The sequence below is a fragment of the Leucoraja erinacea genome, chromosome 7 (assembly GCF_028641065.1).
Source record: "Leucoraja erinacea ecotype New England chromosome 7, Leri_hhj_1, whole genome shotgun sequence".
Classification (NCBI taxonomy): domain Eukaryota; kingdom Metazoa; phylum Chordata; class Chondrichthyes; order Rajiformes; family Rajidae; genus Leucoraja; species Leucoraja erinaceus.
The window spans coordinates 17,560,363-17,581,319 of NC_073383.1; the positions used below are offsets into that span (position 1 = coordinate 17,560,363).

The 20,957-nt window shown below is 39.7% G+C and overlaps 1 protein-coding gene across 4 annotated transcripts in view; it reads left to right on the forward strand.

Moving 5' to 3' along the window:
• nckap1 (NCK-associated protein 1) overlaps nt 1–20,957 on the forward strand; it is a 153,135-nt gene that overhangs the window by 51,408 nt on the left and 80,770 nt on the right. For 2 of the 4 annotated variants that reach the window (XM_055637842.1, XM_055637844.1), the window contains 7 exons: nt 6,096–6,188; nt 7,040–7,096; nt 7,184–7,326; nt 17,669–17,759; nt 17,907–18,044; nt 18,128–18,176; nt 19,313–19,469. In XM_055637842.1, the coding sequence (XP_055493817.1) occupies nt 6,096–6,188; nt 7,040–7,096; nt 7,184–7,326; nt 17,669–17,759; nt 17,907–18,044; nt 18,128–18,176; nt 19,313–19,469 (728 nt within the window). The remainder of the gene's footprint in view (nt 1–6,095; nt 6,189–7,039; nt 7,097–7,183; nt 7,327–17,668; nt 17,760–17,906; nt 18,045–18,127; nt 18,177–19,312; nt 19,470–20,957) is intronic. The other 2 variants (XM_055637843.1, XM_055637845.1) reach the window with 1 other exon arrangement.

Here is a 20,957-nt window from a genome sequence, read left to right on the forward strand (position 1 = left end):
AGTAAGCATGCAGGTACAGCAGGCAGTGAAGAAAGCGAATGGCATATTGGCCTTTATAACAAGAGGAGTTGAGTATAGGAGCAAAGAGGTCCTTCTGCAGTTGTATAGGGCCCTAGTGAGACCACATCTGGAGTATTGTGTGCAGTTTTGGTCCCCTAATTTGAGGAAGGACATTCCTGCTATTGAGGGAGTGCAGCATAGGTTTGCAAGGATTGAGGGACTGCCAAATGCTGAGAGAACGGAGCAACTGGGCTTGTATACTCTGGAGTTTGGAAGGATGAGAGGGTATCTTATTGAAACATATAAGATTATTAAGGGTTTGTACACACTAGAGGCAGGAAACATGTTCCCGATGTTGGGGGTGTCCAGAACCAGGGGCCACAGTTTCAGAATAAGGAGTAAGCTATTTAGAACGGAGATGAGGAAACACCTTTTCTCACAGAGTTGTGAGCCTGTGGAATTCTCTGCCTCAGAGGGCAGTGGGGGCTGGTTCTCTGGGTACTTTCAAGAGAGAGCTAGATAAAGATTGCAGAGTCAGGGGATATTGGGAGAAGGCAGAAATGGGGTACTGATTGGGGATGATCAGCCATGATCTTATTAAATGGCGGTGCTGGTTCAAAGGGCCGAATGGCCTACTACTGCACCTTTTGACTATTGTCTATTACCAACTATGTTCCTCCTTCATAATAATAGAAATTGATAAATCAATTTATCCCACCGTGTCCAAGCTGGCGAGAAGAATTGCTTGGAGTAATCCAAATTCCTTGTACTCCGTTTGCAGTCTTATGGGTGCTTTGGCATTGCAGGTGTTCATATAAGTACATTATTTAAAAGTGATGAGGTTTACTGTCTTCACCACCCTTTTGAGCAACAAGTTGTAGTTGCGGCACTCTTGGGGAACTGAATGTCTGTCTTGACTTTCCTCGATTCCTTTCATCATGTCGACACATCATTGACCTTTCTGTTAAGGGCATTAGGTCCTTCATATTCACGCTGTCTACTTGCAGCTGGTGAATCAGACCTCCAGTTCAAATACCATATGAAGACTCTATTGTTGCAAGGGAACATTTTATGTGGTAGTTGATGAATTAATTGTGGACCATCCAGAGTTAATTTACCCCTGAACAACAAAACAGTTAGACCTGGTAATTGGAGTGACCTTAATCATGTCCTCATCTGTTGCCCATGCTCTTGCATTGTCCATCAGATTCAATTTTAATTGTCATTGTCAGTGTACAGTACAGTAATATCGTTATCACCATATTAATATGGATGATAACGATAGAATTTAGTCTTTGCACTGAGCATATCTTCCACTGAGCATATCTTCCAGTGTGTTGTGTGACAATGCTTCTGTGCAGAATAAGATAATCCAGGTGGTTCAGAGGACCTTCAGCCACAATATTCTTTGGAACCTTGTAGATTGGCAATCCTGCCCACTACAATTCCCATCAAAACATGGAATAAACAAAGCTCGATAAATAGAGAAAAACGTCCTAGGTTCAACACCATCTATATGTGTGGTGGAAATGCAGCATGGAGTTGCAGGCATAAAAACAGCAAGATCTGGGCAAAAGGCTTAAAGCGGCAACTAACATTTATGCTGCAAGTGCCTTGTAGTGACTTTATTTAACAAGATTGAGTCGAACCATCTATTCTGCAATATTCAAACATATTACCCAATCTCCTACCACCAACATCCTTGAGGTTGCCCGTGACAAGGAACCTAATTGGACAGTTACAGAAATAACTAGCTTTGAAATAGTTTGAAGTAAATGATTTTTCTTGTTTCTTTGAAGCATGTCAGATAAGCTACGTCATAAAAATGTCAGATTAATGCAGCTGCAGCACTGAAGGAAGCTCAGAATAAAGCTACCCACGCGCATGTTCTTCAATTTCAACTCATCCATGAAACCCAACATCTGTTACTTAGATTCTCTTGACCATTCTATTGCTTGGTACATAACTTACCTTTCTGACTTCTAGCTTGCATTGGAATAGATTCCCACACTTTTCAAAACTCTTAACTTAGCTGTTAAAAAAAAAACTTTTGCAACTTGATTCTCAAGTTTGTACCCATCTGTTTCTGTGTGGTTTTTTTTAGGTCTTATATTATCCATTCCCCTCCTTTTCCATTCCTCTCCCCTTGATGTGTTTCCTTCATCTTCACAAAGCTTCCTTTTTCTCTTTTCTGGAGAAGATTTTCTGTTATTGGATATACCAAATACACACATCCACAAAATAACTGATTTTTATATCTTCCACTGTGCACCCTGAGCATCAATTTGCCTGGCATCACAAAAAAATGTTGCTTTAAAAAATAATTAATGCATAATTAAGAATTGTTTGAACTTTGATACATTAGTATTGTACCTCGAGGTATTCAATTCACACCCATAAAAACCGTTCATTCCATGGATTCAATGCAATTTGTTTTACCTCATGAATGCTGCTTGGACATCTTCTTTGAATGAACACAGATGAAAAGCTACAAGTTGGACAAAGCACTGGTTTCACTATGACCCTGATATGAATCTGGTCTTCTGCCATCAGTCTTGGGGAAATGCATACTTTAGGAGAGAATAATATGTCCCATTTTAATAAAAAGCAAATTGAGCGACTGACACTTCATTTGGTTTTGCTATGATGGAGCAAGAGTCGTCTATAAGATTATTTTACATTGTCTTTCAACTTTTTTTGCATGCTTAACTTGACATACGTGGATAATGTGGTAAGTGGATTTTTGCTGTGTATAACCTACATCATTAGTTGAACACAACTGTAGTTGCGTAGACTATTAATATGCTGTTTTCATACAGTATTTCAAAGCATTAACAGATTAAACTTTAATATTTGCACTAATATAGTCTTTGCTTATTGGTAGGTTAGAAACAAGCAGTGTTTTGAAATTGGTTAGTGCTAATCAATAGGATTTTTAAATAGATTTTTTTTTGAAAGACTTCCAAATGATTTAAGACTGAACTGCTGAGCACTCATGAGTTGGAAAATTACGGCAAAACCCTGGTAACAGTTACTAATAATCCTCCAGCCTCAATTTCTAACATGCCATTGCTTTGTTTTGAATATTGTCATGAATAGCGTGTTCAGCTCTGAAGCAGATTATTTAGCGTAACCTGTGCATTTGCATTTTTGAATCATTTGAGTGGTCTCCCATCCATCTTCAGCTAACAAGATTTCCATGACACCCCATTTAATTTTTCACATCCTTATCTAGCCAACACTTGTATGTATTTATAGTATTCAGCATCGGCCACTCCCCATTGTTATTGTTCCACACTTCCACTAGTCATGGGCTCAGAATTTTCAAGCTATTTTCACGTTATCCGCTTTATCTGTTAATCATTTCCTGTTGGCGATAATTTCGCTGTGTGCCATTCTTGTAAGTCTTTGTACATCTCAGCATCTTTGTCCTTTCTGGTTTTGTGATCGGAATTGTACTTCGTACATGTGTAGTCTAATAAAGTTCCATACAGTCATAATTTTTCTATTTTTCAATTCTATCCCTCAAATTAAAATTTAGTGCTTGATAAGGCCATAAGGAAAAGGCAATTATGATTTACATTTGTATACAATAAGGTCCCTTTGTTATCCAGTGCATTTGGATTCTTACTCAATATTTTTATTTAATTGTTATACATCAGTCACCTGTGTTGAAGTTTATACTTATTGCACATTCATTCTGCAAGTTTAGCAATGCCTTATATTCTGGAATGAACAGCAGTATAATTGTTTCTAGATTAATCTTGAAATCTTGCAAGACATGGATGCACAAGCCAGATAGGAAGCTTAAATTCTATTGATTAAATAAATCAGAAGCTAATATCCTCAGTAGTGATGGTGCAATAAATAAATTGTAAAAAATAGCTGATTTACTAACATCTTTTGTGAAATATGCCATCAAAATCCGATCTGACCCAATGTTATTTTTAAACCCTCAGCAAAGTCATTAATGTGCTGAAATGGCCATATCCAAGTAAAATGAGGTGCAGTCTCTCTCCATTATTGACAACAGCCTTTGGAATTTGATGTCAGCCACTGATCTAGAATTGTTTGTTTTCATTCCATTGGCTAAATATACAGTGAGGAGCAGAGATCCCACCACTGTGAAACTGCTCTGACCGTCTGCAAATATGAATTGCTACCCTTTTATTCTGCAGCATAGTTTTATTATTAATTAATAATGTCTCGTGACTTAGTGAACTCTTAATTTTAAAGGCAATTTATTGAAGCCTTCAGGATATTGGGTTGTATTAATTACATCCATTGCAACACTCTTTCCTTTGTTGCTACCTCCAAATAATTTTGAGATTTGCCAAGTATGATTTTCACTTACAAAACCCATGCATATATTTTATTAAATATTTAGTTTTGGACTCTCTGCGAAAGAAAATGTGTTATTTTTTCCATTGTTGCTCCTTAGTGCCTTGGTGTTTTTCTGTCTCTTAACTAAAGGCATATTGCCAGTCCTTCAGCATTTTTTTTAAACAAATAGTTTATATCAGTGCTACGATTAACTCTTTAATAACCTTAAAATTAGCCTTCGTAGTCCATTTAGACTCTTTAGGTTTGGTTAATTTCTCTCTTCTCCGTTTTTATTGGTAATCATGCATTTTTGAAAGTATAGATGAAAACTAATTAATTTTTCCATGTGGCAAATACTGCATTCTTTATATATTATTATCCTATTCCTAAGAGGCCCTATTCCCATCATCATCCTTTATCTGGCTGTAAATTATTGGATTTTTATGATTTCATTTTATTTAATACATTTGTAATTTCCACCCGTAATTCAGCTCTTCAAAATGGAACACAAAAAACACAGGTATATTAAACTTGGCCTTAGTTTTTGTTTTGGTAGTGATCTCAAATTCTACATTTCCACATAAGCTTTCTACCTTTCAATTCAATCCCTCGAGCTAAAACGGTATTCAATTCCCTTTTTCTCTATGGCCTTGCCAATCTATCCAAAAGCTTGATTTTCCCACAAGTGAATGCTTCAGTTGATGGAACTTTCTGATGTGTTACAATGGCTAATAGTTTATTTTTGTTGAAATGGTGCAGCACACAACTGAATCTGACATTAAAGGATGGTTATTTTGTTTATGAAACGAATCAAAATATAAGCATTTAATTTACACTTTGCTGATTCAAGCTAACACAAATAATTTCATCTGAAGGAAAATCCCCCAGGTTGGATGTAAATTTACAATGCTTGTCTAGATTATTTTTTTTGGTTTTCCCAAGGAAGCTCATCAAATCAGTAAATTGATTGATAGTATTTAATTAGGGTCCTGCTGAGTTTCTCCTTACATTATTTGTATAGAAGATACCATGTTGAGTGATACCACAAGTTAGTTTGAGTATTTTGAGCAATATAGTTAAATTCTTGTTAAAGGCATGAAGCAAGAATTGTTTTTAAACTTGTGACTTCCTAAACATGGTTGTTAATAAGGCATACATACATACCTATAAAAATCTGATTTAAAAAAAAAAAAAAGTATCATAAACATGGCAGTGTGATATTCACGGTTATTTTCTATGATGGATATAGTTGTGCTTTTACCAATAAATAAAGTTATTCAAATTATTTGCATCAATCAACCTCATTGATTTGATTTCATGGAGCTGTAATGCTGTCAGTTTTGGATCAATCTGTGATGCAAGTCGATGTTTGAAGGGATGCAATACTGACAGCATATGACAGGAATGAAATTGTTGAACTGATGTATTGGTAAGTAGTTTAAAAGTTCCTTAAATATCTGGTTGCAGGGTTGCTGCAAACAGTGACACAGTAAAAGTTTTCAGATCCCAGAAACCCTGTTTAAAAATGAATAAATTAATGAATTTGATATGAGCAAGTAAATAACTTCCATATTTAATTGATAATAAAACAACTAATTTTTGCATGATTGTGAATAGGACATGGTGGCGTACGTTAGTCTCATTTCACTCCAACTAGCTGTTGGATTTTGAAGCTTGTGTAGTAGTGCCATTTATGTCATATTATTTAATATTATGTCAGTTAAATTTATCGAATTGTAGTATCCTCAAAGTTTTTCTTTCTCTCTTTTTAGCAACAGTTGTCACAGCTACATAAGGAAAAGCAGGAAATTCTGAAGAATCTGGCACTTTATTATTTCACATTTGTTGATGTCATGGAGTTCAAGGTAAGAATATTGCACAAGGAATAGATGTGGGAGCAAGCTGATATAGTATCAAGCCTGTTCTGTTCAGTGCCGTAGCTAATCATAAATGTCAAGTCCATTCCATTTTAGTTGGGTCAATGATTCTTCTTGGTCTTGAATATATCCAGTGAGTGCGAAGCTGTAGCCCTCTAGAGGAGAAATTAATTAATCCTGTTCTAGTAAAGCTGCAGAATAATTTCAATTTCAGTCGATAAGGACTCCTGAATCTTCAGTTATGTTGTCTCAATTGTGAACTCAAAGAGAACAAATTGTTACCATTTAACTAATATCTCTACTATTGATTAATTTTGTGTTGAAAATGAGTAGACGAGTAAAGATCCCCACAGCTTTGATTTCATTCATTAGTTTCAAGTTAAATCTTCTTCCCTTGACACGACCTGTGCATTAGACCCATTCAGCGCCTGCTTGATGTGTTAAGTATCTGCTAGAGGAGGTAGTTGAGGTGAATGCTGTCTTTTACCTAGGATAGAGGAATCAAAAACAAGAGGACATATGAAGGGGGCAAGATTTAACGTGAACTCAGTTGGAACCTTTTCACGCATAGAGTGCTGGTACATGGAATGAGCTGCCAGAGAAGGTAGTTGAGTAACAGCACAAGTATTTTCGAGTATCCCAGACATATTGACAATTTTACTTTCCTTCGTTTCAGTGCATTTTTGATTTGGGTTCATATAACAGCTTCCACTATAACACCCTATTGCAGTATTGCATTAAAAAAAGACAGTTTCATGCTCTTTTCCAATTCTACCGTTTAATTTCTATTATTATGTCTGATGCTTATCATTTAAGTGCGCGCATTGTTTTCTCAATAGGATCATGTGAGTGAACTGCTGAACACTATCGATGCTTGTCAAGTTTTCTTTGATATTGTAAGTATTTTCAGAAATTATACACAAGATTATACACAATCTATAAGATCTACTGATTTATTGCATTTTTTTTTCTTTCAACTCCAGACTGTCAATTTTGATTTAACCAAAAATTATTTGGACTTGGTCGTAACTTATACAACACTAATGATAATGGTGTCCCGAATTGAAGAGCGGAAGGCAATAGTAGGACTCTACAATTATGCACATGAAATGTTGCATGGAGCAAGGTGAGTGTTGATCTATATTTAGATGCAATACATTTAAATTTGGTATAGTTTATATCACAGAGAATGGGAAAGTAGTTATCAAGTAACCTTAATATTATTAACATATCCATACACCATAGGAATAGGCCAACAGTGTCTGTGCTGAATGTGATGCCAAGTTTAACTCATCACCTTTGCATGCCTGTGATATATATCCTTCCTTTCCCTGCTTGTATTTAAAATAAATAATTTTTGTAATGTTTTATTTAAAAGCCTCTTTTTAAATATTACTATCATATCTGCTTTCAGTGCCACTATTTAAAAACAAAACAAAAAAAACTTGCTCTGCATATCTCCTTTAAGCTTTCCCTCTCTGACCTTAAAGCTGTGCCCTCTAGTCTTTGACATTTCAACCTGGGGGGGGGGGGGGGGAGAATCTTTTGATTGTCTATCCTATCTACACCTCTTGTAATTTTATAAACTTCTATCAGGTATCCCTTTGCTATTCCAGAGAAAACAATCCAAATGTGTCCAAACCTCTCCTTTTAACTAATACTCTCCAATCCAGGCAGCATTCTGGTAAATTACTCCAAAGCACCCTCTCCAAGGCCTCCACGTCCTTCCTGTAATGGGGTGACCAGTGATGCACACAATATTCCAAATGCGGCCTGATTGAAGCTTTATAATGCTGCAACATAGCTTCCCATCTCTTCCATCATCGGCTCTGACCTTCCTTCCATCGAGGGGATTTATCGTAGTCGCTGCCTCAAAAAGGCTGGCAATATCATCAAAGACCCACACCATCCTGGCCATACACTAATCTTCCTGCTGCCTTCAGGTAGAAGGTACAGGAGCCTGAAGACTGCAACAACCAGGTTCAGGAATAGCTACTTCCCCACAGCCATCAGGCTATTAAACCTGGCTCGGACAAAACTGATTATTAATAACTCATTTTCTGTTATTTGCACTTTATCAGTTTATTTATTTATGTGTGTATATATTTATATTATGGTATATGGACACACTTATTTGTTTTGTAGTAATGACAATGTACTATGTTCTGTGTGCTGAAGCAAAGCAAGAATTTCATTGTCCTATACAGGGACACATGACAATAAACTCACTTGAACTTGAACTTATTGTACTTGGTGTTCTGAGTGATGAAGGCAAGCGTGCCATATGACCTCTTTACCAGTCTATCCATTGGTGTTGCCTCTTTCAGGGAGCTATGGACTGATCAATGCCAATAATTAAAAAACGTTGATTGGAAATTGGAAAGGGTGCAAAAGTTATTTGAGGATGTTATGGGGTGTGGAGGGTTTGAGAAAAGGAGAGGCTGGATAAGCTGTGTTTTTATCTCTGAAACATAAATGGTTGAGGGGTGGCAGAGTAGAGGTTTATAAAATCATCAAGGGCATATAATTGGTGAATATTCTTTTCGCTGGGTTAGGGTGAAGTCTAAAACTGGACACCATAGGTTTTAATTTTGAGGGTGAATTTTTTAAAGGGTTACAGGTGGCATCTTTTTCACAAGGAGGGTGGTGCATATATTAAAAGAGATGCCAGGGGAAGTGGTAGAGGTGAATACAATTTTAACATTTATAAGACAATAGGACAGACATATGGATAGGAAAGGTTTGGAGGGATGAGACCAGGCACTGGTAAGTGGGACTAGCTCGGTGAGGCAAATTGATCAGCTTGGATGAGTTGGCCAAAGGGCCTGTTTCCATGAGATCCAGTTCAATGACTATCATCTGTCTCCCAAACCATTACTGATCTCATCGCATTGGGAGATCTCCCCTGCATAGCCTCCAACCTGATAGTGCCCCTAATCTTTTACTGAAGATCAATAATCAGGGTAGTGGTGTTGGTTTCATTGTTTCTACCTGCTCATGCTGCACTACGACTAGATATAATGGACTTGAGAAATGGAAGATTGAGGAGCCTAATTCCATTGCCTCCGGGCTGTGTAAGAAATTCCCGGGGCAAGGATTAACTGCAACATTAGGGATTTTAAGCAACGATTTTACCAGTAAATTAGTCAAATGGTTGGTTGGTTTAGATAAAGCAAGGCTTAACTATCCACAAATTGGAAGTTTTAAGCCCATTTATTCTTCTTTGTTTTTATAATTTGTTCATTTTAAATGAGGTGTCATAAAATACCCATGTCAACGTGGACATCAAAAGTTTAGTTACACCAATCATCTTGTGTAAATAATAAACCCTTGAATGCAAGAGGCAGCGATAGAGGTATGGAAACCCCCAAACTGGACACAGGTTCCCATTGCCAATACAATACAATACAATCAGTTTTATTCGTCACATTGCACATAAAGTGCAAGTGAAATGAATTTGTCAGCAGCGGTACAATGATAAAGAACACACAAACACAATAAAAATTTAACACAAACATCCACCACAGCATTCATCACTGTGGTGGAAGGCACAACATTTGGCCTCCTTCATTTCCCCCCGTGGTTGGGACCAGTCCAGAGTCAGTCCAGGATCAGCTCTTCCTCACCGGAGACCGCGGCTTCAGGCTGGTGTAGGCTGCAGGCCGGCGGTCGAAGATTTAAAGTCCCCGCCGCAGCCAGAAGCACCGCAGACCGCTGGGCCGGCGGTCGAAGCTCCCCTCTAGGGGTGATGGTAAGTCCACGCCGGGTCCACGGTAGAAGTTGGCCGCGGGCCGGCGGTGGAAGCTCCTTCTTCTCCTGGGTCCCCAAGCTGAAAATCTGCAGACTGCTTCAGGCTGCCGGCTGCCGCGGGCCAGCAAAATGGAGTGCACCCCTCTGGCGAGCCCCAGCGAGGGCTCGCCCGCTCCACGCCGAGAGTCCACGCTGCGCCCGCCGCTGAAGCCCCGGGCGCGTCTCCGGGAAAGGCCGCCCGATCCTCGTTAGGCCACGGGGGAGGCGACTTGGAAAAAGTCGCCTCTCCATGGAGGAGGCGACCTAAACGGTTTCCCCCTCACCCCCCCACACAAGACACACAAAGAAACACAAAAAACATACTTTAAAACATACTAAAAAAAACAAAAAAAGTTGGAAAAAAACAGACACGCTGCTGACAGGGCGCCGGCTTGCAGCGCCCCCACCGACCTCACCTCAATATAAGAATATCAGGGGGACCCAATTATCAGATAAAATTGGGAGGTACAAGGATTTGAAATGTTTAAGTAAGAGTTCAGTGGGTGTTATTGTGGGGAAGGGGGGGTCTCCAAGAGTTTCTTCAGTTATATAAAGAGCAGGAGAATGATGCAGGAGAAGTGATAATGGGGAATAAAGAAATGGCAGAGGAATTGAATGACTTTTTTGCACAGTCTTCACAGTGGAAGACACCAACAACGTGCCTGAAATTCGAGAGAGTTGGGGGAAGTTAGTGGAGTGGCTATTACCAGGGAGAAGGTGCTTTGGAAACTGAAAGGGCTGAAGGTGGATAAGTCACCTGGGCCAGATGGATTGTACCCTAGGGTTCTGACAGGAGGCTTTAGAGATTGTGGAGGCATTGATAGTGATATTTCACAAATCACTAGAGTCAGGAGTGGTCCCAGATGATTGGAAAATTGCCAATATTACCCCGCTGCACAAAAAGGGAGCAAGGCAGAATAGTGGGAACTACAGGCTGGTTAGTCTGACTGGTGGTTGGTAAGATTTCACTGTCCATTATAAAGGATGATGCTTAGAAGTTCACAATAAAATAGGCCAAAGTCAGCATGGTTTTATGAAGGGGAGCTCTTGCTTGACAAATTTGCATGAATTCTTTGAAGTAGTAAGTAGCAGGACAGGCAAAGGAGAGTCAGTAGATGTTCTTTACTTAGATTTTCAGAAAGCCTTTGATAAAGTGCCACACGTTAGGCTGCTAAGGAAGATGAGAGCCCACGGTATCAAAGGGCAGATACTAGCATGGATAGCAGATTGGCTGGATGGCAGAAGACAAAGAGTGGCAATAAAGGGGGCTTTTTCTGGTTGGCTGCCAGTGACTAGTGGAGTTCCGCAAGGGTCGGTGCTGGGGCCGCTACTCTTCACGTTGTATATTAATGATTTGGACAAGGGGATTGAAGGCTTTATGGCAAAGTTTGCGGATGATACGAAAATAGGTGGCGGGGTAGTGTAGAGAAAACAGGGACTCTGCAGAATGACTTGGACAGGAGAGTGGGCAGAGAAGTGGCAGATGGAATATAACCATATAACAATTACAGCACGGAAACAGGCCATCTCAACCCTTCTAGTCCGTGCCGAACACGTATTCTCCCCTAGTCCCATACACCTGCGTTCAGACCATAACCCTCCATACCTTTCCCGTCCATATAACTATCCAATTTATTTTTAAATGATAAAAACGAACCTGCCTCCACCACCTTCACTGGAAGCGCATTCCACACAGCCACCACTCTCTGAGTAAAGAAGTTCCCCTCATGTTACCCCTAAACTTCTGTCCCTTAATTCTCAAGTCATGTCCCCTTGTTTGAATCTTCCCTACTCTCAGTGGGGAAAAGCTTATCCACGTCAACTCTGTCTATTCCTCTCATCATTTTAAAGACCTCTATCAAGTCCCCCCCCTTAACCTTCTGCGCTCCAAAGAATAAAGCCCTAACGTTCAACCTTTCTCTGTAACTTACTTGCTGAAACCCAGGCAACATTCTAGTAAATCTCCTCTGTACTCTCTCTATTTTGTTGACATCCTTCCTATAATTAGGCGACAAAAATTGTACACCATACTCCAAAATTGGCCTCACCAATGCCTTGTACAATTTTAACATTACATCCCAACTTCTATACTCAATACTCTGATTTATAAAGGCCAGCACACCAAAAGCTTTCTTTACCACCCTATCTACATGAGATTCCACTTTCAGGGAACTGTGCACAGTTATTCCCAGATCCCTCTGTTCACCTGCATTCTTCAATTCCCTACCATTTACCATTTACGTCCTATTTTGATTTGTCCTGCCAAGATGTACACCTCACACTTATCAGCATTAAACTCCATCTGCCATCTTTCAGCCCACTCTTCCAACTGGCAAAATCTCTCTGTAGACTTTGAAAATCTACTTCATTATCCACAACCCCACCTATCTTAGTATTGTCTGCATACTTACTAATCCAATTTACCACACCATCATCCAGATCATTGATGTACATGACAAACAACAGTGGACCCAACACAGATCCCTGTGGCACCCCACTAGTCACTGGCCTCCAACCTGACAAACAACCATCCACCATTACTCTCTGGCATCTCCCATTCAGCCACTGTTGAATCCATCTTGCTACTCCTCCATTAATCCCCATCCATTGAACCTTCTTAACCAACCTTCCGTGAGGAACCTTGTCAAAGGCCTTACTGAAGTCCATGTATACAACATCCACTGCTTTACCCTCATCAATTTCCCGAGTAACCTCTTCAAAAAATTCAAGAAGATTAGTCAAACATGACCTTCCAGGCACAAATCCATGTTGACTGTTCCTAATCAGACCCTGTTTATCCAGATGCTTATATATATTATCTCTAAGTATCCTTTCCATTAATTTGCCCACCACTGACGTCAAACTAACAGGTCTATAATTGCTAGGTTTACTCAAAGACCCCTTTTTAAACAATGGAACAACATGTGCAGTACGCCAATCCTCCGGCACTAGTCCCGTTGCTAATGACATTTGAAATATTTCTGTCATAGCCCCTGCTATTTCTACACAAACTTCCCTCAATGTCCTAGGGAATATCCTGTTCGGACCTAGAGACTTATCCACTTTTATATTTCTCAAAAGTGTCAGTACTTCCTCTTCTTTGATTCTCATAGTTTCCATAGCTACTCTACTTGTTTCCCTTACCTCACATAATTCAATATCCTTCTCCTTGCTGAATACCGAAGAAAATAAATTGTTCAATATCTCCCTCATCTCTTTTGGCTCTGCAGATAGCTGTCCACTCTGACTCTCTAATGGACCAACTTTATCCCTCGTTATCCTTTTGCTATTAATATAGCTGTAGAAATCCTTAGGATTTACTTTCACCTTATTTGCCAAAGCAACCTCATATCTTCTTTTAGCTTTTCTAATTTCTTTCTTGAGATTCTTTTTACATTCTTTATACTCCTCAAGCACCTCCTTTACTCCATGCTGCCTATAATTATTGTAGATCTCTCTCTTTTTCCGAACCAAGTGTCCAATTTCCCTTGAAAACCATGGCTCTTTCCAATTTTTACTATTTCCTTTCAAACGAACAGGGACATAAAGATTCTGTACTCTTAAAATTTCACCTTTAAATGTCCTCCATTTCTCTTCCACATCTTTCCCATAAAACAAACTGTCCCAATTTACTCCTTTTAAATCCTTTCGCATCTCATCAAAGTTAGCCTTTCTCCAATCAAAAATCTCAACCCTAGGTCCAGTTCTGACCCTCTCCATAATTATATTGAAACTAATGGTATTGTGATCACTGGTCCCGAACTGTTCCCCAACGCATACCTCTGCCACCTGACCCGTCTCATTTCCTAACAGGAGGTCCAGCACTGCCCCATCTCTAGTAGGTACTTCTATGTATTGCTGCAAAAAACTATCCTGCACACATTTTACAAACTCCAACCCATCCAGCCCATTTACAGAATGTGTTTCCCAGTCTATGTGTGGAAAATTGAAATCTCCCACAATCACTACCTTGTGTTTACTACTAATATCTGCAATCTCCTTACATGTTTGCTCTTCCAATTCTCGCTCCCCATTTGGCGGTCTATAATACACCCCTATAAGTGTTTCTACCCCTTTCCCATTTCTCAGTTCCACCCAAATAGCCTCCCTAGACGAGCCGTCTAATCTATCCTGCCAAAGCACTGCTGTAATATCTTCCCTGATAAGCAATGCAACACCTCCACCTCTTGCCCCTCCAATTCTATCACACCTGAAGCAACAAAATCCTGGAATATTTAGTTTCCAATCACAGCCCTCCTGCAACCATGTTTCACTGATCGCCACAACACCATACTTCCAGGTGTCAATCCAGCCTCTAAGTTCATCCACCTTTCTTACAATGCTCCTAGCATTAAAATATACACATTTAAGAAACCCACCCTCTCTTATTCTCTGTTTATTGTCTTTTTCTTCTCTCTCCCCTACATTTTGGGTCGGAATGCTACCATTCTCTGCCTCCTGCCTTACACACTGACTGCTAGCTTTCCCAATTCGAGTCCCTCCCCCCAACCATACTAGTTTAAAGTCTCCCCAGTAGCCTGCAAATCTCCCCGCCAGGATATTGGTCCCCCTCGAATTCAAGTGCAATCCGTCCTTTCTGTATAGGTCGCACCTTCCCCAAAAGAGGTCCCAATGATCCAGAAACTTGAATCCATACCCACTGCACCAGTCCCTCATCCACTCATTTATCCTCCACCTCGCTCCATTCCTACTCTCACTGTCGCGTGGCACAGGCAGTAATCCTGAGATTGTTACCTTTGCAGTCCTTCTCCTTAACTCTCTACCTAACTCCCTAAATTCTTCTTTCGGGACCTCTTCTCTTTTTTTATCTATGTCGTTGGTACCTATATGTACCACGACCTCAGGCTCCTCTCCCATTTCAGGATTTCTTGGACACGTTCAGACACATCCCTGACCCTGGCACCAGGGAGGCAAACTACCACCGGGTCTCCTGACTACGTCCACAGAATCGCTTATCCGACCCCCTGACTATAGAGTCCCCTATTACAATTGCCCTCCTCTTCTTTTCCTTACCCTTCTGAGCAACAGGACCGGTCTTTGTGCCAGAGGCCCGGCCGTTGTCGCTGCCCCCAGGTAGGCTGTCTCCCCCACCCTTACTCATAGTGTAACAAAGTGTGGAGTCATACATTTTGGTAGTCAGAATAAAGGCATAAACTATATTTTCTGATTGAGGTGAGAACCTAGAAATCGGAGGTGCAAAGGGACTTGGGAGTGCTGGTGCAGGATTCCCAAAAGGTTAATCTGCAAGTCAAATCAGTAGTAAAGAAAGCAAACTCAATGCTAGCATTAATTTCAAGAGGGCTTGTATACAAAAACATTTGGAATATTTTGTGAGCAATTTTGGGCACCATATCTTAGGAAGGATGTGCTGGCTTTGGAGAGGGCCCAGAGGGGGTCTAGACAATAGATAATAGGTGCAGGAGTAGGCCATTCGGCCCTTCGAGCCAGCACCGCCATTCAATGTGATCAAGGCTGATCATCCCCAATCAGTACCCCGTTCCTGCCCTCTCCCCATATCCCTTGACTCCTCTATCTTTAAGAACCCTATCTAGCTCTCTCTTGAAAGAATCCAGAGAACCAGCCTCCACCGCCCTTTGAGGCAGAGAATTCCACAGACTCACAACTCTCTGTGAGAAAAAGTGTTCCCTCGTCTCCGTTCTAAATGACTTACCCCTTATTCTTTAACTGTGGCCCCTGGTTCTGGACTCCCCCAACATCGGGTGTCCAAACCCTTAATAATCTTAATAGTCTACAAGAATTAGCTCAGGAATGAGTAGGTTAACCTATGATGAGTGTTTATCGGCACTGGGCTTGTACTCACTGGAGTTCAGAAGAATGAGGGGGGACCTCATTGAAACACAGAATAGTGAAATATTTGGATAGAGTGGGTGTGAAGAGGATGTTTCCACTAGTGGGTGAGTCTAGGACTAGAGGTCATAGCCTCAGAATTAAAGGATGTTCTTTTAGGAAAGAGATGAGAAGAAATGTATTTAGTCAGAGGGGGTGAATCTGTGGAATTCTTTGCCACAGTAGGCTGTAGAGGCCAGGTCAGTGGATATTTTACAGGCAGAGACATAGATTCTTGATTAGTACAGGTGTCGGAGGTTATGGGGAGAAGGCAGGAGAATGGGGTTAGGAGGGAGAGATAGATCAGCCATGATTGAATGGCGGAGTAGACTTGATGGGGCTGAATGGCCTAATTCTACTCCTATTCCATATGACCATATAACTGGAGGAAGGGGTGGAGAAATATGGAATTTGAGAGCTCGGCAACTATGCCTCTCAACAAGGAGTCGGGATAAAATGTTATATGGGAGGTGTTAACTCAGTATAGTGGATAGAAGGATTTAATCCTTTCAGCCAATCAAATGTTATTAATGCACTTTAATTAGATCCAATAGCTATGCTGTGAAATGTAGCTTTGGATGTGAAAGACAAAACATCGGTGAGTCTTGTTGGCGCTATTAACTACCGAATGAATCTATTGGGTTAGTATCTGAAATATCCCGTATTAAAGGGATATTAGAATTATGCAATAAGGTAGCCCAACACATATGGTCTGCTTTTAAAGAACCAAGGTTTGTTGACATATGGGAAAGGTTGGAGTCCAGACACTGTTTTTAAGAAGGGGAATGCTGCCGCAGTTGTTGATGTAATGTGCAATTGGAAGATATAGTCGGCTATCTCGGTGAGGCCTTGTGTATAAACATCCGGATGATATGCTTACAGACGTTAATGGTTGATGGTTGATACTGGGGGAGTGGACTGGTCCGTAAGAATGACTCGTTATTGAGTTTCCTAGGAATTACTAGATCTAAGATGCGTTTCCTCCTTAAATTTTGGTTGCTGCGACAATTGAAATGTTACCCTATGTTGTGGATAGTTAATACTGTATGTATATCTTTTTTTAATTCAAAATGCTGAACAAAGGCTATTGACCACATCAATGTGCATTAACTTATTAAATTGTTTTTTCCTTTGTTTGCAGCATGCAATGCTAAATAGTTTGAACAGTGTTTACTTTGGATATTCTATCAAATTGTCTGAAAATATGCCCCCCTTAGCTGTTAGCTCAGAACTGTATAGCATGTCCTCACCAAAACAAATCTGCACAGATTAGCTAGTATGTTAACAGTATCAATGGCATCCCTCACTATTTCAACAATCGCTGGACTCAAGGTGGACTAGTATCTTTTGATGTCAAGGAATTCTTGTCATCGGTTGAATGTTCATAATGCATTGTCTGATAAACACTGTCACCTGAAGTCTAAAACATAAATACATCTGTGTTATCAGATTAACAATGTAAAGCCTCATTTGAGTGGCAGTTCCCCCAGTGATTTTGTTCATGCTTGAAGAGTTGGCACCATCCTGGTGCTCCTTGCCATTTGGACCAGAATGCATCAAAGTAAAACGGGTCAATGTCTTTGCTAGGTTTTCTCCAATCAGTTTTATGTGACCCTGTCAATATCTGTTTTATTCGTGGTCTTCAGTGCATAATCCCATAGTTCAGTTTTCTCAGGTTCATTCATTTGAGAAGCCAATTACAGGTGGCATGTTTATGTTCTTTATTGATAAGCATTCAGTAGTGGAGATATTACTAACTTAATTACAGTGACTTGTTACTGAGAACAACCCATGTATTTTTTCTCGGATAGTGATCGTGAGTATCCAAGACTTGGCCAGATGATTGTAGACTATGAAAACCCATTAAAGAAAATGATGGAAGAATTTGTCCCACACAGTAAAGTAAGCCAAGACCAGATATTTTTATTTATGAAATTTCATTCCGTTTTATTTCTCTGTGGCTTCATCTTTTTCATTTTTAACTGTCCAATTGTATTTTCCTATAATTTGAAAGTAACATTACTATGCATCTTTCTCCCTCCAATGAAGTCTTTGTCGGATGCACTAATTTCACTACAGATGGTTTATCCTCGACGGAACCTGTCAGCAGAACAATGGAGAAATGCCCAGTTATTAAGTCTGATCAGTGCTCCCAGCACCATGCTTAACCCTGCACAATCTGACACGGTAAAATTAATTTCTACATTCATCTTCTATTGATTTTACAATGTTAACAATTATGAAACCATGCATTTTCTTCAATTGATCAGATGCCGTGTGAATACCTCTCTTTGGACGCAATGGAGAAATGGATTGTTCGTAAGTATTAAATGCACATGCCTTCTTATGACCACTACTATATGAAATTGGATAATTGGATAAATAGAGACATGAAGAGAGTTTCTATCATAGATCAAACCATGTTATATTACATTAGCTTTTAGAAGGAAAGGGTTTTTTTTCCTTCCTACATCGTTTACATTTGTGAAACAATCTTGCTACTGGTTCACTTGGAGAATTGAGAAGATATCGGGTTACCTGAGTGAAAAGTACACTTTTGTAGCACGTGAGCAATAGATCATTCATTGCATCATTCACTCCCTGCTCTTATACTCTTGATTTGAGTATAAGAGCAGGGAGGTTCTACTGCAGTTGTACAGGGTCTTGGTGAGACCACACCTGGAGTATTGCGTACAGTTTTGGTCTCCTAATCTGAGGAAAGACATTCTTGCCATAAAGGGAGTACAGAGAAGGTTCACCAGACTGATTCCTGGGATGGCAGGACTTTCATATGAAGAAAGCCTGGATAGACTCGGCTTGTACACGCTAGAATTTAGAAGATTGAGGGGGGATCTTATAGAAACTTACAAAATTCTTAAGGGGTTGGACAGTCTAGATGCAGGAAGATTATTCCCGATGTTGGGGAAGTCCAGAACTAGGGGTCACAGTTTAAGGATAGGAGGGAAGTCTTTTAGGACCGAGATAAGAATATCATTTTTTACACAGAGAGTGGTGAATCTGTGGAATTCTCTGCCACAGAGGGTAGTTGAGGCCAGTTCATTGGCTATATTTAAGAGGGATTTAGATGTGGCCCTTGTGGCTAAAGGGATCAGGGGGTATGGAGAGAAGGCAGGTACAGGATACTGAGTTGGATGATCAGCCATGATCATATTGAACGGCGGTGCAGGCTCGAAGGGCCGAATGGCCTACTCCTGCATCTATTTTCTATGTTTCTATCCTTCAATTATCTCTCCGTTACCTGTTACTTTCCGTCATCTTTTGGGAGGGGAAGAACCCATGTCGTATTGAACAGTTGATGTTCTACCTCAGTTTTAGGATGTGAATATTACCAGTCCATGGATTTACTATATCTACTGTTACAAAATATTTCAAAGTATGAAATGTTCATATCTTTTATGCAAATGTTATAAAGACAAGTATTATCTTCATATTAGTTGGCTTTATCCTGTGCCATGGAAACCTGAACTCGGATACGGCAGCTCTGAACCTGTGGAAGATTGCGCTGCAGAGCAGTTCCTGTCTTGCTCTATTCAGAGATGAAGTATTCCATGTTCACAAAGTTGCAGAGGACTTGTTCATGAACATAAAAGGGTAATGTTTTCTTTGTAAGATAATGGTATAGATTGTAATACATCATTGAAACGATTGTGAAATGTGTGACTGGTACTGTTGTGAGGTCCCTGATGGGGTTAGTGTGGGAACAACAGACATTTGTACACATGGGAAGGGAGAAGTCAGACCAAGAGGGTTGGTAGTTTGTGGTCTATACCTTTTCAGCCATTTACAGTGGGCCTCGGTGTGCTTCCAATGTATGGGCTCAGCGATTTTCAATACCATGCTCCTGATTTACTTTGAACAGTCAAAGCCCAGGGATTCCTAATGGGGATGATGCCTTTTTCAAAGAAGCCAAGAGGAAATTTTTCTCTGTCTGCCTGGTAATCTCTTCAGAGTTTGGAATAATGTCTGTGTTTCCAGAATCTGGTGTTGGGCATAGGAGCTGACTGCCCGATGAACTTACTAAATTGATTAGTACAGATGTCAGGGGCTACGGAGAAAAAGGCAGGAGAATGGGGTTAAGGTCTGGAAAGATAGATCAACCATGATTGAATGGCAGAGTAGACTTGATGGGCTGAATGGCAAAATTCTACTCCTATCATTTATGAACTTATTGAGTGGAATGAGGGTCATGATGCCATGACTTTATGACTTGGTTGTTGATGCTTAACCTTCCAGTGCATTTGTTTTTTGAGCAGTCTTACCTGTGATCTGATTGTAGCAATGAGGGTTTCCTTGCTAAAAATTGCAAGACTTATCCACAGAAATGATTTCATTTTTAATGTAGCCATTCTTCTAACCTAAACAATTGTGAAAATTCTCAAATAATTAGTTTTCAGTTGTTCTTGATGGAGCCGCTGGGGACAGAAGCATTTTAGAGCAGAATATCTATTGTTTAATTATCCCCAATGGGCATGTTCCAAGGGATTTTTAAATTTAAAATTGCTGTTTTATAGTAATAAGAATACATTTCAAGAGTAATTATATAGCTGCATGCCCCATAAGTTGAGGGTGATTAAACTTTGATGAATAGTACAGAATTCTAGTCAACATTTAGTTCTTAAATATTAATTAATGATTTTTATTTTCTTTGTAGTTTAGCATTAATTGGAAAGCTGTAATTGGTTGCTTTAAAATTAACAGTGGACAAAAAGGCTAGCTTTTTTTTTTTTGCTCTTCTTAAATTGCTTCTAAAATTTGCGATATTAAACTCCATGCATGCCTGTTGCAAATGTCGTCTAGTTTTTGAAGATATTTCAATAACTGAGGAAAATGAAGGCAAACTTAACAATTATATAAATAGCATGTCCTTAAATGGAATAGAATTGTTTTTGGAATTGTTAGAAATCATTTATAATGGTTTAATTGCTTGGAAGTCATTAAACTGAATGATTCACCATTGGAATTTGAGGCAAATTTGTAAGATTTCAAACAAAGTTCAGGCTTTTCCAAAATGAATTTGTAAAATAAATTATAAGGTTATTGCCGAGAAGAATAAATTTAATATTACCTAGAAAAATCAAA